Here is a 19,109-nt window from a genome sequence, read left to right on the forward strand (position 1 = left end):
TGGCAGATGACGTACAAATATTGACAAAAAATAATGGGGCATCATTATTTCTGAAATATAATCGAATCGTTTCAATGGCTCAGATTTCCAGGCAATCAATTTATTAGTGGGGCCCAACTTGTGTACTATCCATAGTCCCATGTTCAAATAATTTAAACAAGAAAAGTGTACAGGATTTAAATCAGTTGATCGTGCAGGCAATGTTACATTGCGGAGCCAGGGCGAAAATCAAAGTAAATACAATTACAATGTAATAGAAAGTAATAATCACATTGTGGTTAGGTTATCTTATTTTATTTTGATTTTTGTCATATTTTTCAAAATTGTGTATTGATAAATAAACCACAATTATGATTCCTTAGCAGTGTATCATTTTTATTAACACAATTTCTGAATATATTTCTTGACAATTAAAAAATGTCATATACTATCATAGTGCTTTCAAAGCAAGCCATTTACTGCATCAAAAGGCACTATACGAGGCAGGATGTACTATTATTGATTGGAGAGGTACAGTATTGTCACGTTTTGTTATTCCAAATTATAGAGAACGTCGACCCAATAGAAATCATGCAAATTTTAGTAGCGTTGAATCTTGATTCGACTATAGTTTCCAATAGTCTTGGAACTGGCCCGTATTTCAAAAACATTCATGTCAAACATACTCTGGATTGCGAAAACCTAAGTGGCAAAAATCTGATAAGGTGACAACTTGTTTCAGTATTCTTTGCTGTGTCCCCACAGGGATAAGTATACTAGGTTAGATCATTGAATTCTTGATCACGACTCGAGTCTCGTTGGGGTCCTGGCAATAAATCTTCGTCCCCGGAGTCTAAGCTGGCAACGCGGCCCGGATTCTTCTGGATTTTGCGCGGGCTCTTGGCTATATTGCCACATTTAATTTTTTGGATGATAGACCAGTATTCTGTACATACAACAATAGAAGGATGTTGATTGGAAAATGTAACAGAAAGACTGTGTTCACAGTCAAAGATATTTGGAATTACTCAATTTCCACAAATTTAGTTCTTTTAACGACTTGGTGTTATTGGCTTCCACTCATCGTACTGTTGCTTTTTTTTTCTTCAAAATTTAGTCTACTTTATTTATAGGCTTTTTTCTACTGAATTTTAAATTCAGACAATCGGCAACATTGGCTGCTGGCCTCCGTAAGAACCGGATCCCGCCGCCGATGCAGTCGAATTCGAATATCCCGAAGGACGCGACCCAGGACCTAGTCGCGTCGTTCTACGGTTCTAACCTGGAGCACGATCACGTGACCTAACGCGCACACACTGCCAAAAACACGTTTCTTTTTTCAATTTCACACATGTATCTGATTCTGCTCACCCTTTTTTATTTACCTTGAAATTTTAATTTTTTTTATGTAATTGTTGTGGACGCCGAAACCAGTGGTCACCTTAGAGCGATGCCTTACTAGACCAACTTTCTGGACACCTTTTAGAATGTAAGACAACAAGGTATACTGTTTTAATTAAGTATTAAGTAATGCTTTATGACACCAAACTTTTGAAAATTTTAAAATTTTAGTGCAGATGGTTCGGATGAAAAAATCAAATCTGCTAGTACTACTGTGCTAAAAGTAGTGAGAACAACCACTCAAACAAAAATAAAATAATTTTTTGAGATTGAAGATGGTAAACTATGTTCAGACTAGAGATAAACAATTCATTATGTGAAAATTGGCAGAATATGAGAAGAAACAATTTACGGCTTTATGGAGTTACACGTTCTGGAAATTTTTCAGCTAAAGAAGTTATCGTTATACCGACAGTCTGGCACGTGACACCATCCGGTTCAAAGTGAATGTTGTCAACGCCCATATCATCAATTTGCTGTAACATTTCATTCCCTTCCAAAAAGGAGCTAAATTTTAAATATCTTCCAGTTTTATCCCGTCGTTTTGTTGGATTGCAAAACGTTTGGTTAAGTTAATTTTTAGCGTTGAAAGCCAGTTTAATTGTCAAGTGTGTTATACAGAAAAATAAACTAAAGTAGAATAACGTCACAAATTACAAAAGTCCACATGTGCAACATTTGCGTAAATCTCAGCACAGTAGGTAATTTGTGTTTCACAATCACAAACTATACAAACAATGCTGTGAGCTGTGATCATCTGGACTTGTTACATCAAAAATTACAATTTGAGTATTGCACATGTCAAATTTAACATAAATTGTAAATATCTCAGAAACGGATACACATACGACATTAAACAAGAAAATGTCTACAATTTGCCGTAAAATCTAAAAACTAAACAATATAGAGGGTATTCCATTTAAAAATAAGAGAGTTGGTATCACTCCGGACTAACTAATTTACTGAAATGTCTTTTGCTATTTTAAATCAAATTTTATTTCACCAATTTCGCTAATTTTCTCCAAAATTTCCTAGAATAAAACACAAGATTAATCGCTCTGTAAGCAATCCAAGCTGCGTCAGATTCAATAATGTTGTAATTACATTCGTTGCGGGCATGGAAAACTATTACAAAAATCATCAATTCAGGAAAGAAACAAATAAATCACGACAACCAACTCTGCAATTCTTCATTTGGCCCTTTCTGTTTCCGAATGCGCTCGTAAATTATTTTCTACGGTCGTCATTAATCTTGATGATTGTCTTTTGTCTGGAGGGTGTTGGCACCAATTTTTGGTTACTGATTTGAGGTTCGCGGTCGGAAAAATTGCACCGATGATTACATAACCCAAATTTTCTTTTGTTACCTCAATAAATTGAACTGAGAATTTCTAAGAAATGGAAAGTTTTAGCGGGACTCGAAATTGTATCATTTCCACCATCTATCGTGGGAATACTTTTAAACCAACCAAATGTCGGTAATGTATAATATTGTAATGAGACGTCCATTTCGTCGTTATTAAACTTTGTTTAATCTAAAGTTTCCTGGGCGAAAATGAAACCAGAAAATTATTCGGGGAGATTGTTCGACCCTATTAGAATAAACGGCAACAGTCCGAAGCGCAGAGGAAATTCGTGTTGGGGCAGAAGGCCGTTTGAATTTGTACTCTCATTATCTTTTGCCAGTTCATAGAACTAAACAAAAAACCGCCAAGCTTTTAGAGTTAAATGAATTATTGCGCGTGAGCTAAATTCGTTTTTGAGCATTAACGTCGTTGTTAACGCTCAAAAACCTCTAACCGTTTCATGTTTAACCGTCCATATTATGAAAACCTATTAAAGGCTGATCGGTTATTTTATAGCCCTGTTAGTTATACGTTTCACTAAAGCGAGTTTTAATCAGTTTGGTATCACAACCTATCTAATTTAACAAAAAAAGGGATTTTTTCGATCTGTGCACCGAACAACAAATAAATACTTATCCCATCTCCGTTTCTGTCAGGCACATAAAGCCTTTACATCGATTTTATTTTTTCTCCTGGGAAAAGGCTTTTTATTGCTGAATGCGCTTGGCTTCAGCCCAAAAGTTAGACTCAAAATGGTCTATGCATGATAGTCATTTATTCGGGAATGTTCCCGGACACCTGTGAATTTTACTGGCTTGCTTTTTCTTACGACGCCTCTTCCGAATTTATCTTCTCCAGCTTTCGTATTTAAAAATTTATCCCTCAAGTGAAAACGCTATAAAGATAAGAAAACCAACTACAAAACCGCAATTTATGTGGCTCAAAAGTATCCAGTTTTACTTACTTAGACAATAAATTTAAAGAGAAATCGCTGGAAGAACTTCTAAGTAAAAAGTGCTGGAAAGTCAAAAACAAGCAATACAAGTGTAAATTTTGAATTAAATGAAAACAACTTTAACCATTACAATATGATAATAAAAGGAGAGGCAAAAATGTTTAATTCAGGTCGTAGGTAGAAGAGGTCATCAATTTTTACCGTTTGTTTCAGATTATTGTTCTTAAATAACCAATTTGTAACAAACATTCGTATACATTTTATTTGGAAATTGTGCAATGGATTCTAAATCATGCGGTTTGCAACCAAGTCAGGAACAAAATACAATCAAAAAGGACAGGACAAGTTCTTAGGTGGTATTTGTTTTACTAAGGAGAAGAAACCACGGTTAAAATAATACCAGAAACTCGATAATTCAGTTCTTTGCTTTGAAATGCTGACCATTTAGAAAATGTTTACAAAACAACTTTTCCAAACTGTTTTCAATTTGTCACATATTTTCTTGAATTTTATAAAAACAAAAACTGTTACCATTAATCATTCCTATACTTCCACTAGTAAATTGTAAAACCTATATTTTTACTCGTTACGTGACGGAAATTCTACACAACCTCCATCCTCTAAGATAACCGCGATATCAATGATAAGGCTCAGAAAACGGATATTCTGTGTACTAATAAATTCCGATCACTTTCCCGTCTGCTTCCGTTTACTTTCCTTCCTTTCTTTTTCCTCCACCTACATCAGGTTCGACGCTTGTTTTCACATCGTTCACCGGGCTCTATAATGGAAACATTTGCGAAAAAAATTCGGTAAAATTGACTGTATAAGTTTTATTGCCCTTTTTTCCTACGACTTGAAATCCAATAATATGACGGAACGGATTTTTTTTAGTTAACTTTTCTGTTACTATTGTTGTTACCTAAAAAAAAATCATCAGCATACATGTCTACCAATTAATCGTCAAATTAATATAAGTTTCTGTTGTTTAAAATAAAAATTGATTAATATTTTAATATATTGAGATAACGCTTTTGTAGTCCAGTTTTCAGGTTTTTGTTGCAGAAAATGTTTTGAAACAAACTAGAAAACAAATTTTTAGAGGATAAAATGTTCATTCTAGCTCTTTTAGGACTTGTAACGTAAAGACCATCTTGTTAATTGAATCCCTTGAAAGGGTCAGACTTGGGATATCACCCTCAAACTTAGAAACTTTTCTTAATCGATAATAACTCGTAATCGGTTTCGGGAAAAGGGTGACTGAAAATCGAAAGTTTCAACTTTGCAAAGTTTCAAAAACTTAAATGAAAATTACTTGCAAGTGGCAACCTTATTACTTGGCATGAATCTAGGTTAATTGTAGTTTAACTAAGGCATATCACGTGATGTTAATGGGTTGAACTGATTTAATATCAGTTATCTAATGGAGGAAATTTTGGAATTTTGCATTTTTGGCTTTTTTTTCCAAAAATTTTCCTCAATGAAGTCTCCGGAAAAAAAAATGAAGGTTGAAGTAATAAAAATTTGTCTACTATTTTGGGACTTTTCATTAATTTTTCAAATCAATGAAAAAAACTAAAATTGTGTCATTTTTTGTCAAATATTGGTTTAACCATTTTCAAAGTGATGAGGGATGTGAGTTTTCTAATACATCTTATAATCAATATCTTATTTTTGCTAACTAAATTGTTACTTAACGAATAATTTATGACCAATAATACTCAATTTACTATAAACTGTTTAGATAAACGTCACTTAAATATCTCAGAAACTAAGCTTTATTCAACGTAATTAATCTTACGTTATTTACATTTTAGCCTCCTTTATATTCAGCAGGATCATAAGTTAATTTAAATAGGGAAACTATATTATCTAGAAACTGCAGACTGTTTGAGATAGGGCTTTACCCTTTGTGGACCACGCTGAGTGTAAATATGAGGTATTTACTTCCGCGTTATGTTCCATGAGCACTTGAAGCCTAAGCCGGATCGAGTCACGAAAGCGTATAATAGTTTAAGCACGGTCAGATCTTTTCAGCAATATGAGAATAATTAATATAAGCGTTTAGAGCGTGTAAAGATTGTATTTTTCCAGTCACCGATATGCCATCAGTCATTCCAACCGCACTCCGACTATTGATTCTCGCCTGCATTCTGACCGGATTCCTCCAAGCCACTGTTAAAACAGACAAATGCAGACAAGATGAATTTGCCTGCGGCAATGGACGTTGCATTCCTTCGAATCGGTTTTGCGATAGCAAAGACGACTGCGGAGATTCTTCCGACGAAGTTAGATACTGCACAAGTAAGTAGATTTTAGCTATTAACTGTGCTATTCGTAATATCCAGACTATAAAGATCGGTTTCAATAAGTCTCTCGAAATAGTAGTTACATAACCAGGGGAACTTAATATCCGGAAAAACTTTAAAGCTTAAATTTCTTCGGTAGTAGGACCACATAATCAGGCGTCATTTGGCAACTGTCCAAACAAATTGGCTCTCCGAATCCTTTAAAAAAACATATTAACATAGCCATTCTGGTGTTTGCCGCCAAGTTAGTTAACTTTCTTCTACTTTCTATGATGAAAGAGTTTTCAGGAATTTATAGAGAAACTCAGTCCCAATGTTCATTTCGTCGTCCGAACCCAAAGGGCCATATAAGTCATACAAATTGACCACAACCAATTTTAGCATTCAGGTCACCCATGATCAAAGTTAGATTGTTTTTGGGTAAATTGTGTGTCGGTTAAGTCGTTTAAATAATGCATGCTTTAATTATCTGGCTGGTCAGCTGTATGTAGCATTGAATGATTAATTCTCTGGAACATTTAAGTGACAAGTTTTTTCATTAAGTTAAAATTACTTCTAGTATTCCATTCCTGAGTTATACTCTGAATGATTGATTAGACTAATTTAGAGTTGGTTCACGTCCAAAGTGGTAATTATTTATCTCTTTTAAAATTGGTTGTTGAAAGCTTGTTTCGTTTTGTTATATTACTAGTAAGTGTACTGTATGGTTGTGCCAATTAATGTAAACTATGTATTCTAAAACATTGCATGGCTTGAGATTCTGACCATTCCATTATTTGTAAAGCAGGAAACTAATTACTTTCACAGTTTCCGTATTAAAGAATTATTAATTTCTACGAAAGCACTGACGATGTAAGGCTTCCGCCCTATATTATACCAACAACCGCGGGTTGCACCTTCTAAGGTTTCCGACTATTATTTCACTAAGCTTGTCACAGACACCGGTAAAGGGTCAAAGGGATAACGAGACTATTAATCATTTTCGAGAATTATATTGAACATCAATGATGGTTAACTTTGCTTGGTATTACTCTGCAAATTACCGTTAATTAAACCAGATGACTATTATTTAAATAAAATCTCAAGGAATTTGTAGTACAATGAAATTTTACTGCATTGGATAAACTTTACAAATCGTTTGCTGATCGGGGCGATCTTAGTCTCTTAGGAATCGTTCGTGCAAACAGTCCCACACATTTCAGTTCAAAATCACCGTTAATAAAACTTCACATTTGTCTTTTAGATTCATTTTTATTTCAGGATGTAACCGTACTTATTACGGTTTAGTTGGAAAAACGTACGATCTGGAGTTGCACCGACCGAAAGAAGACAAAATCCCGTTCGTTTGTCATATAACTTTCACCGCGGACGGTGGGGAATATGGAGATTTAATCCAGGTAAACCGAGTCTAGTTTTCGAATTCATTAGAATAATGTTTTTTAATTGCGTTTTTTCCGGTTTGGGAACACCACCACAGTTATTAATAATAAATAAGAACTTGCAATCTACACGATTTATCGCGGTTATGCATTTGGGGCGTGATAAATTTCTCCGCAGTGACGCAACTTGTGAGTCCTGTGACACATTTCACGGTAAAATGAAAATTTCGTGATGTTGGTTGGTTTATGGTCCAGTAGAGTTTCCCAGGTTTTAACTTCTTTCCCTAACCACAATAGCATTTAGTTCAGTTGAGTTGGTTTTAACAACGTTCAGATTTGTTAAGCTATGCAACATGAATTAATTCTAATTTGGAGATACTCGTACGGTCCGATTACTAAAATTTTATTTGCACGTCATCACGATGAAAATGAGTGGTATTTTCTCTAAAAAGTAGAAAAATGTGTGGAAATGATAATAATATTGTCCTGATTGATTATAACCAATATATCCTTGTAGGAGAAGAAAAACATTTTTATGTCTTGAATAAAAATCAGGCAAAGACTTAGATGAAAGTCATATAATAAATTAATATTTTATATCAAGGCTCGGGCCTTTTTGCTTTTACTTTGCCACAAAAGAAGCTTGACAAATCTAATTTTCCAAGTTACCTATCTAAAAACGATAATGGAATCGATCACCAGTACAATTAGTTGGAGCCAAATTTAATTAAGCGTCATAGCAAAATGTAGAACATTTTGAGCACTACTCCCAATATTCATCGCAAAATATACATTAATTTCCGGCATAATAATTAAACAGCATTTATGGCAGTCGAGAAACTGTTTCATTTGTGAACTAAACCGGGACCGTTTATTTCAATTTTCAATGGATAAACATATGCATTTGAGGATCGAATTGAATGAAACTCCTCTATTGCGCAAGCCACTAATTAGTTAATTAATTATTTAAAACGTCACTAACTATTACAATGTAACATTTCCAGATCACATTTGATAGTTTCACGCTCGGTCGTTTTGTGTCTTTTATGACGGATGGTTGTCCAGATGGTGCCTTACAAATCACGGAGTCCAATCGTCCTCAGGTGAAACTTTCTTGTTTAACTCTTTTTTTTTTCAACTAGAAGATTTGATTGGTAGGTAAGAGGATCATGGTGCGGGACGTCATGGGGACCCGTGATGTATTACAGCGAAACGAAATCCATCACTATACACGTAAACTTGTTAAAACTGTCAAAAATTGAGAATGGTTACAATTTCGATTATCGGATGGAATATAAATTTCTAAGGAAAAGAGCTGCCGTTGTACGGTATGGAGGAAGTAAGTGAAACTTTTATCCGTACTTTTACACAAGAAACTGATAGTATACGTGCTTACCTCATTTATGACTCTCAAAAAGAAATGATTTTTATAGAGTTAGAATTAGAACTTACTTACTTTATTAAAACAGAATGGTCAATTTTTTATTGCTAAAAACTAGATTAAATGGAAGAGTGTTAGTGAATTTTGCGGTAAATTGGTTCCATTTAAAAGAGTGTTTTGTTAATTCAGCGCTTTCTTCAAAGCTTTTAATCTAATTAGTAGATAAGTTTTAAAAGCATTATAGAGGCACGTTTCCAAGTAAAATGCGGCTTTGTGTCAAGCAATCTTATAATTATCATTTATTTCCCAGTTTGTACCAGAATTTATGAACACTGCAGTCAGTGATGGTCCACCAGAAGCTGTACATTTGATTTATATTCTAACGAAAAGTGTGTAAAATTTTATTTTTTTGCTCAGTATGTATGACTTAAGAATTATATTGAAAATCCTGTGTGACTTGACTTTAAAATATTTGAAGATTTAAAATGTTGGTAAAAATGGGTGATAGGGGTTTAAAAAGTATTTTCTTTGTCTTTTTGATGACCTAAACAATGTTTCTGGAAGTTACCACTGATCAGAGTTTACAGAGTATGACCTAGATAGTCAAAATATGAAAAATTTTTACAAACATCTTTTTGTGTTTAAAAATAACCTTAATAGAGTATTGTAATAATATTTATTGAAAATTTCAAAAATAAGTGTTATTTTTACTTGTTTTAAATTCTACAATTTATTTAAATATTTTTTGGGAGAAAAGACAGCATTAACAAGACTACACTTAAAACTACCCTTATTTGGGTAGTATCAAAAGCATTATTTAGGTCATCAGAATGAGGAATAAAATACCTTAAACGTAACACATTATGCTCATTAATGAAGTCAAATGAGTCACGTGACCATTTTGACAACGTAAAAGTTCAAATCAAATCAAATGAATCACCTGGATTATTAAAAATACTATTTTGATTCTAAAAATTACAAAATTTGAACTACTTTTACTCCATATGTAACTGAAATTTATACATACATTTGTTACTTTTGAGAGTCATGAATATAGGTGTCACGATTTTTATTCAATCACCCTGTATGTAGTTTTACGATACAGAATCAGTGAATTCTTTCTCCGAAAAGCTTTGAATAAGACCAATCTTTCGGACATAAAGAAGTGAAGATTCATTTAAGATAAATATTTAAATTTCAATTTGGTCCTGCGTTCCAGGGCATAAAAAAAGACGAAAGGGTGAGTAGGGTTTTTTCTGGAAAAAACACGTTATATAAGCACTTCTAGCGTATCAGCACACACCAACTGCGGATTTACTTTTTAAACTTGCCTGGATAAAGCAATTTGAACGGTTACATCCAGGCAAAGTGTTCACATTTTTCTTCAAAGCACAGTAACATGAATTCATCACAAATACAATCACCTTCTTCAAAAAATAAAAATAAATTTGTTGGTTTTTAACTAGAAATGATTTAAAGGTGCTCTTCCACCATTTTTTAACGTGTCGCTTCCAACTTCTTCTCCGGAACCTGAGTACTACCTAGGCGAACTTATACCCGGAACGTATTGTTCTCGAATATTCAGCGACTGTGATAAAAAGCACTGCCGTCTTCAATCACCCAACTTTCCTGGAGTTTACCCAAGAAATTTGACCTGCTATTATGCCGTGAGGCAGCACGAAATTCCTCCAGGTAAGTCCGCTTTTTCTACTTTTGATTGAGGAAGAAAAGTTTTGAAGTACAAAAAATTGCGTTTATCTCAGGGAAAACATAATTTGTACAAAACTCACATTTTAGTGCCATAATTTATCAATAGACGCAATCACGCCCTTCAATCCTTCACTTTAACTCGTAAACAACAGGATTAATCAACGCTTGGATTTTCAATTGCCTCAGTTTATAAAATGTGTTAATGGTTTGAGTGGCTTTCTGTGTGTATCTAATGGACAGCTTTTAACTTTAATGTTTGTGGAAAGAAATAAAGTTCGATTCAGCAGTTTTAAAAAGTCTGCCACAATATGTGCTGGACGGTTAGAAAATGCAATTTTTGGTCGGAAATTAGTGAAAGTTTACGCGTAATCCAATAAGCTCTGACAATTTAGTTTACACAAATCGTCAGAAGCAATTCTCACAAATTTTCAGATTATCCTTGATACTTAACTGAAACTGAACACTTTTCTTGGACTTCTTAAACAAACCCAAAATGTTCCAGTTAATATTGGAGTGACCTGAAAATCTTGATTACAGGCAAACACGCTTTAATCGTCGTTCGACAACCAAAAGGACAGTTAATTTCAATCAGAAGCGAGTCAACTCTATACGGAACGGCTACCCCTAGAGAACTTAAGGTCTGGAACGAGTGCGACGATGTGCAAGACTACGTAACCGTTTACGATGGGTAATTTTAACAAACGTATTGAAACTGGCACGTGCTAATATTAGATGTTATTCTTCCTGTAGTTACACTACTCGGGACGCCGTAATTTTAAAATTTTGCGGAGGCGGTGAGGCCGTACCGGAAGCAATATCCAGCGGACACGAACTTTTGGTGGAGTTTTCCACGTCCCCTTACGGAACGTTTTTGCAGCCGACGCCCGTCAATGGTTTACACGGATTTCAGCTTGAAGTCGAGGTGAAGTTGTCGAATTTGATTTGCTCGTGTAATTGCATCTCGACGGTTACTTGCAGGTGAAGTTCGTGGATCAGCAAGCACCGTCCTTTGTCAAACAGAAGCGAAATTGCGAATTTTGGCTACGTGGAACGAACAGGGGCATTCTGGAGAGCCCTATACACTCCCTGCCCGCCAACACTACGTGTCTTTATCATCTGCAGGTAAGTTTTAAATCTTTCAAATTAGGTTGGTGTCGCAAAACCACCCCAAAACATAATTCAAAAACATCGATTGCGTTATAAACACGTGCAAAAACCGTTTTTCTAAGTTGTGGGTGAAAAGTTTTCAACTTCGAGCGATGTTTTATAACATTTTTTTTTTACGCGTTCAGTGGAACGTTTCATGTTGCGTTCGACTCCGGCTTTTAAATTACAGGATTTCGCAATCGATCGGAAATTAATCTCCCCATTTACGAACGGAGTCGGGCCGGGACTATAGTCGAAACGAAAATTGCATTTCGCGAGTTCATTCTTCCTTTAACAGCTTATAAAATTCCATTAAGTTGCTTGGTTTTAGGATTTCTTTTATCCCCGACTGCCCGGGACGTCTTATTAATTATCCTGGGGTAATCTATCTCCCTTATGACTCCGTTGCCGTTGCAGGTATTGTGTTTACTCGAAAACAAAAGTGGGACTTTCCTGTTCTTGCAGTTTCAGGTATACAAACTGCAATTAATTAGTCTTTACTTTTCGGCTAAGAATTTACAACCTGATGTCTAATTTTCTGTTTTTTTTTTGCGGACAAGTTATTCGATCATTAATCTAGTTTTTTTATTGATTATGGTAATGTAGCATAACACTCTTAAAGCTGAAATTAACTACACCAAAAATAATAATAAAATAAGTAAGTCAATTTAGGTAGCTCATTATTTATACGTTTATGACACACATTTAGCTACAGAAATGTATAAACCCATATTTTCTTCTCTCAATTTGATTATGGTGTTTTCTGGAATAATACCTACAGGGTTGATTCATATATTTAGAGCCAGTACTTTCAGTTTAGAATATTTATTTTAATGAATCAGAGTAAGATTTATTGTCAGTATAGGTATATTTGGAGTATTTTCAATGAACAATAGCGCTGTTTAGCAAATAAGTCAGCTGCTATTCGCAACTTGCATTTCTGGAAGAACGACTGCTTAATAAATCACTATCCGAGTAACCTGTGTTAAGCTCGCACATTATTAGAGCTTTTGTATGTTACCATAACATAAATTTGAAGGTCTTGTCACGATTATTATCATTCTGAAGATGAGATTTACTCAAATCTCCCTCACCTCCTAGTTGCATGATAATATCATCATAACTGGCATCAGATTCACCCTGACCATTCATTCTAATATTCTAGTAAATAAAGAAAATGTAAATAAATAAGCTTGAATAAAAATTATATTATAGGGATGCCAGGTTATTTTTAAGGTAAATAACTAAACCTATCTAACTTACTTTCTACCTAAAAATCCTGCTTCTAAATATATCATTGAAACTACAAATATCTTTAATACAAAAAATTACAAACTACTTACAACTAATACTCTTCGTCAAAGAGTCCAAATTGTCCAAAATAAACCGTCAGTTGACCAATCTTCTTCCTTTCCGTTGAGGTGGATTTTTAACTGCAAACCGAGGCCTCCTCGGTTATCGATTTAACCACTTCTGGAATAGGTCCTCTATCACAATCTGCTCCATGTCATAACGTGGACTAGACGGTACAATTGCTGGTAGCACTCGGTATTACACTCAGTAACTTCCGTTCCGGAAGGAAACAGCTTTCTAAGATCCCCTGATCTTCAATAGTCTGATTTTTGCTCGAATTTTTTAGAAAACTGACTTTCCAGCTCTCATTAAAAGTCTCTCTTGACAATCAACAACCAAAAACAAAAAAAACCTTTTTTCCCACCTTACCTACCTCCACGTACCACCTTTTTCACCTCCTTTGAAGTTCATCAAGTAATACTGTTAATTTTCTTAATAACTACATACAATCCTACTAAAACTAACTATAATGGTAAACACTTGACATCCCTACAAAAATATACCTTTTCTATAAATTAAATAAATAAATTTTCTTTATTTTCTTGAAAAAAAAAGTCTCTTAAAATCGTGAATTTTATGCCTTCATATTTTTGTATTTCAAATATCTAGTAATTATATCAGAAAAAGTTACATCTTATCTGAGTTATTTCGACTTATCTGTAACTGAGTTGAAACTTTCTGCTATTATCTGTCATTCTTGGCTTTTTAGCTTCCAAATTTCCAAATCAGGTTCTTCAGTTTTCGATTACATGTTTTTCTTGCAATCTCACCTTAAGCATTAATCGAATTTCTGTACTAAATTCCCTGCTTATGTTTTTTTAATAATTGTTTATTTTCACCCGTTATAATAAAATTAAAGCATAACATATACGTAACAAAACTACTGGATTTTCTACATCATTAACTAAACTCGTTATTCTTGTCCTTTTAGGGAATGGATCCATTGGCATCAACGTCACCAGCTCCATTCCGGCCACTAAACTCTCGTTATCCCGATTGGAGATCAGTTGGAATGATAACGCCCCCACCCAGATACAGAGTATGGTTATCAATCCTGAAATTTCACGCTGGAAACTCTTGGGACCCACGTGCTCCAGATAAAATGTGTCGCAGCTATTTAAACGTCTGGGACGGACTGCTGTGGCACCCGAGCAACTGCGAAGGCCTATTTTGGTATTGTATACTCACCCCCCTATTTTATATTAATGTGTCTATCTATCAACGGAAATTGTCAGTGGCAGCAAAGAAAAATATAATACAGAAAAGTTCGCCACAAACTCAATACCCAAGACGATCGCGTCGTCCTCTAAGGGCGGCAAAAACGTGACGATGCTGGCAAGATTTTGCAGGGAACATATTCCGAGGAGTTGCGAACATTTTCTGCTGGCCAATTTGACCAGAAAGTTTCCGAGGCCTTGCAGTTTTACTGAGAGTTATCTGACTTCGGGAGACACTCTGACTTTAGAGTTAAAACTGGCTGATTCTACCGCTTTAAAGTGAGTGACTTTTTCGCTGTTTCAATGATAAACTTCGTCCCTGTATTATTCCGTCTCTTCCAGACCAATAAGTTTCAAAGCACTTTACGAGTTTGTGGACCTACATTTGGACGGAGACCCTTACGGTCCAGGACCGTGTTCACGGAAATTCACCGCCATGGAAAACGAAGCCAGTCAAAAGTTTCGTTCGCCTCCCGATATTTTCTTGTACGGTCGTGGGGGTTCAAAAAACATCAGGTAGCATTAAGAATGGCTGAAACCAACCCTGTAAGCTTTGCCTAACAATTTCAGTTGCGTTTACCGTTTCGAAGGGCAGAAAGGTGAAACAATCAAAATCACTTTGGATGACGTCAGGATTAATCGTGAGTGTGACACCCAAGTTAATCCAGATACGGAAAGACTGGAGTGTTCTGGGAATATTAGTGCCACCTTACGGTTTTTTGAAGTGCCGTGGAATGATGTGCCTGGAATTCCCAGGTAGATGTCTTAGTCTGTTAATAATTTAATTATGTATGCGTTGCATTATTGATAACAAAATCAAAAACACAACTGGAACAATCTGCTAATCGAATTTCCCGATTTTCCATCAGAGATTGCCTCTGCGGGGTAGACAAAAACAAACTATTGCCCTACACGTACATTTCGTCGTCTAACGTGGTGGAATTACGGTTCGACGTGACCGGGATGAACGCCTCCGACGATTTTACGTCCCTGTACTTCGAAGGTCATTGGAAATTCATTAGGACCCCCGTCTGCGAGTTAGACCTAAGAAAAAGCGGCGCTAATGGCGAGCTTCTGTTCAGGCATCCGGCCGAAGGTCAGGAGGTGAGTTTTTGTCCGAGATTTTCGTAAGCCGTGTTATGTTTTTCTCCCTGGCCAACTCGAGTCCTGTCACAACAATTAAAACAACTACCATAATCCCATTAGTTATTAATTGTTGGTTTAGCTGTTTCTAATTTATACCGAGCGATTTGAGGGTGGAACGTTGTCACCCTTCGTCCTTAATTGTCCTCCAGTCTGACCGCGTAACGTCTCGTTTAATTTACCTATTAATTGGTTAACTAATAGAGCAGCAATTAGATACAAAGCCCCTTAGTGCCACTAGGCAATCCGTATATAGCTGTTAATAATTTCTGGAAGAACAATTTTAGGATCAGTGTCATTCGACACAGAAATCGTTTTTTGCGAGATGACCTATACCAAAATATCATGCCCATTCAGAAAAACTGTTTATTAATATTACTAAAAAATTTAATTTAAAAACCCAGATTCACTGTTTCTGCAGGTTAACTGCGAAAATAGTCCAAGAGTATTCCTACCAGGACATAACAAGTTTCTTTACTTAAAAATTGGAGGAGCTATCCTTGGTCACTCTAGTAGATGGAGCAACAATAACACTTTAAGGTTAGTCTAATTTATGAAAACATTTAGTTATTATAAACTGCAACAATTTTAACCCAGATCGATGTCCTGGACAAGTCACACATGCAAAACTAGAAACCGAATAATCGTCCACACTGCCTTGTACACTGCCCTTATATGTCCAGAAGACGTTGTGTCCAGAGATAAAATGGTGGAAGTGTTTTCGGATGGCTGGACCATCAATGGTACTTTTGTAATTTTTTAAGAATTCATGTTTATCCACCTTTTTTGGTTTAGCGAATTCAAAGAACACCGTTGGACAACTGACTTTGGACAAAGTCGAAGTGGACTCGTTAGGACAAGAGTTGCCCAGAACTGTGGCGGTAGAGTTTTACGGGAAAGAACCTGGAAGTTATCCAGTCATGTGGCTGGAACTAATGAGAAGGTTTTTTTTTAGTTTAAGGCATTTATAAGAAACATAACGCTAGTGCAAATTAATTTACAGGAAAGATATACCTCCTAATGGTTTAGGGATTTTCATGATAAAATCGGACCACTGCCAATATAAATGTCCGGAACTGGACGCGTGCATTAACGCTTCAGTATGGTGTGACGGAATCGAAGATTGTCCGTCCGGAACGGACGAAGCCTTAACTCATTGTTCAATTTTACTTCAACTGCCGCCGATCTATTTACTTATCGGAATAGTGTTTGTACTTATCTGCAGGTAAACAGTTTTCCTCATCATAAAGGAAATTACTAGTGACATCATTTTTTCTAGCTCAGTGCTCGGTTATCTGATCTGGAAAACATGCAGAAGAAGACCGCGTTCGATATTACAAACTCGTTTACAAAGTTTGTCTTCTGACACCGCCATCGTCGAGGAGAAAAGCGGCACCGGAGTAATCTGCAGCTGACAAAGCGACAATTCTGTGCGCTACGTAGAGATTGACAGGGTCACGACAGTGTGACGTAATCTTTACTTAGGGCACAGAATTGGGTCGATATTTTATATCTGTCACTTTAGACAGATTAGTGCATTGATCGTAGCTATAGTTAGGTAATCAGGAATGAGGTTTAAAAAGATTGTACACAAGGTTCGAAGCCGATCGGGTGGGTGTAGTAAATCAAAATTCACCAGAACAATAACCAAACAAAATATTCACTCAAAAACTTGTTTGCATTACTGGTAGTACCACACAAGTTCCAAAAATCATGTTACAGACACAATCGGCTAAAGTTGGAGATGGACCAAAACCGTAAGCGAATTTCATATAGCGTTGTGATTTTTTACTACTTTCATTAGAGATTTATAATTACGTTTCATAGAAAATTTCATTATTTTTGTACAAAGTTCGTGTGATAGTAGGTGAAAATGTTCACCAACAAAATACTCAAATACTAATTAATTATTATTGGATTTTTATTAGAGAGTATAGTGAGTCTAGTTTGAGTTACAATTAGTGAAATTATTGAAAATGTAGGTTGATGGCTGCAGAGATAATTTACATTCTAAATTATAGACTAATTAAAATTAAAAATTATTACTAAACTGTGGTATTGGGCAATCCCAGGCAGTTTAGTTACGTGTTATAGTGCTTTAGTATTTTTTTTAAACAAAAATCCCTGTTTGAAATTTTTATATATTGTATTTTCTTAAAAAATCTAGCATCAGCCATGCATATCATTGTGTTATGTGGTTAAGAGAACTGCAGTTATATAATTATTATGTTTATTAAACAACAACCTGCATCAATTTGTAAAAATTCTGTATATATGAGTTATTTGATACTGTTGGTATCATTATTGTAATTTATAGACTCTATTGTTTGATCTAGATCGTCAGGTGAACTGACAATAAGAACATAAACTTTTTAATTAGGAAATTGTATGGGGGAATGTCATATATGTGACACACATGATATGTGTATGTATTTGTGGTAGTAGTTTGTGACTGGTCAATAAAAGCAACTTTTAGTTTACTGCTTTTTCTTGACCAATCACAAACAACAAACAGAGTGCTGTAATTGTACTAGTGACGACATCAGCATGAATTAACAATTCAGTGATGAGGCACATTAGATTCCCCCTTAAAGCTGATAGCAGTTGAAAGTAGAATGAGAGAGACAAATGAGTAAACAAACTAATTAAAAATAGATTAAAACAAAATAAGCTTAGAGGTAGGCTATGACGATTAAGCGGTCGTTAGTAAAAAAAAAACATTAAGGCAAATTTGTTCCTGCCTGAACGTTGCTGTGCTATAAGTACCGGTACTCGTTTTTATCGATAGATAGGTGAATGAAATTTGTATAGAATTTCGAATTGCTTGGGTCCTATATTCCTCAATGTACAAAACTTTAGACTGGGGCCTGAAGAAGCAACTCGTCAGCTTATTATCATGTTTTGATTTTAGAAAGTATTTCAAGAGATTTTTAAGGTAAACCAAGAGTAAAACCCATGAAGTCGTGGTTATATTGTCACGCTATTTAATAAAAAGTTTTCCGAAATATTTGCCTTTTTTTACTATTACCATTAGTATTTATATAAATAAAGTAGGTTGTTATATGTACGTTTATTTTCTCTATTTTGCAATTGGTGAATGTAAATGATGCAATAACCTGTATGATCAAAGATCAAAGTGAAACAAAAATTGTCTGACGAGGTGTTAAAAAGCATTGGTGCCAAACTCAAATTGCTAAAATTAAGCCTGATTGAACGTCCAAAAACTATAATTGCTGACAAATTTTAGATTATAAAGTCGAAACATCAAAAATAACAACATAATACTATATCAGCCACTGTTTTACTTAGACTTAGCTCTCTGTTTATTTTTCCTGCCTTGAAAGCAGATAACCCCTATGAAAAGCTGGAAATATTCTCCGATGAAAGAGCATGGCAGCAGAGTTAATTAAGACATTTGTTTAATTAATCTTTTAATGGACACATGAAATGTCTTTTTAACCCAACAAAAAGTTGTAATATTTTTAGCTTTTGTTCAGATCTTTTCCATATAAGTTAGTTTCATATATAAACAATCTTTATTTTCATAAGGATAAAGGCTATATCGACCGCACTTGGTCAATCTGCCTATGCTTACAGATTTCATCAATACATACAAATTCTAGAAAAAAAACAAAAACCTAATTCTAATCGAAATTCTCCAACATGGTGGATATAAGGAAGAGGTAACGGAATTGTCTCTAGTTGGTCTTGTTAAGCACAGTGGAGTAATTATAGTCCAGTTGTGTGGACTGTTTTCCCATTTGTCTTGAAGTTATAGAGTGGGTTTTCT

General features: G+C 35.1%; 1 protein-coding gene across 3 annotated transcripts; it reads left to right on the forward strand.

The window, feature by feature from the left end:
- Positions 1–1,209: 1,209 nt before the first annotated feature.
- Positions 1,210–18,326, forward strand: LOC145727528 (uncharacterized). Of its 3 annotated transcripts, none has more exons than XM_081977129.1 (20): positions 1,210–1,481; positions 5,776–5,985; positions 7,251–7,387; positions 8,374–8,472; positions 8,528–8,708; positions 9,970–9,990; positions 10,230–10,442; positions 10,998–11,148; positions 11,211–11,382; positions 11,439–11,582; positions 13,891–14,132; positions 14,195–14,455; positions 14,519–14,692; positions 14,747–14,932; positions 15,046–15,280; positions 15,741–15,859; positions 15,917–16,062; positions 16,115–16,262; positions 16,323–16,544; positions 16,599–18,326. In XM_081977129.1, the coding sequence occupies exons 2-20, from the start codon at positions 5,784–5,786 to the stop codon at positions 16,732–16,734; spliced, it is 3,189 nt and encodes a 1,062-aa protein (XP_081833255.1). In that variant the 5' UTR covers positions 1,210–1,481; positions 5,776–5,783; the 3' UTR covers positions 16,735–18,326. The 3 variants fall into 3 exon arrangements, with proteins under 3 accessions (XP_081833255.1, XP_081833256.1, XP_081833257.1); XM_081977130.1 differs by having other exon boundaries at positions 1,210–1,468; XM_081977131.1 differs by lacking the exon at positions 9,970–9,990.
- Positions 18,327–19,109: the final 783 nt, after the last annotated feature.

This window comes from Ips typographus, linkage group LG4 (assembly GCF_016097725.1).
Source record: "Ips typographus isolate SLU linkage group LG4, UJ_Ityp_2.0, whole genome shotgun sequence".
In the NCBI taxonomy this organism is placed as follows: domain Eukaryota; kingdom Metazoa; phylum Arthropoda; class Insecta; order Coleoptera; family Curculionidae; genus Ips; species Ips typographus.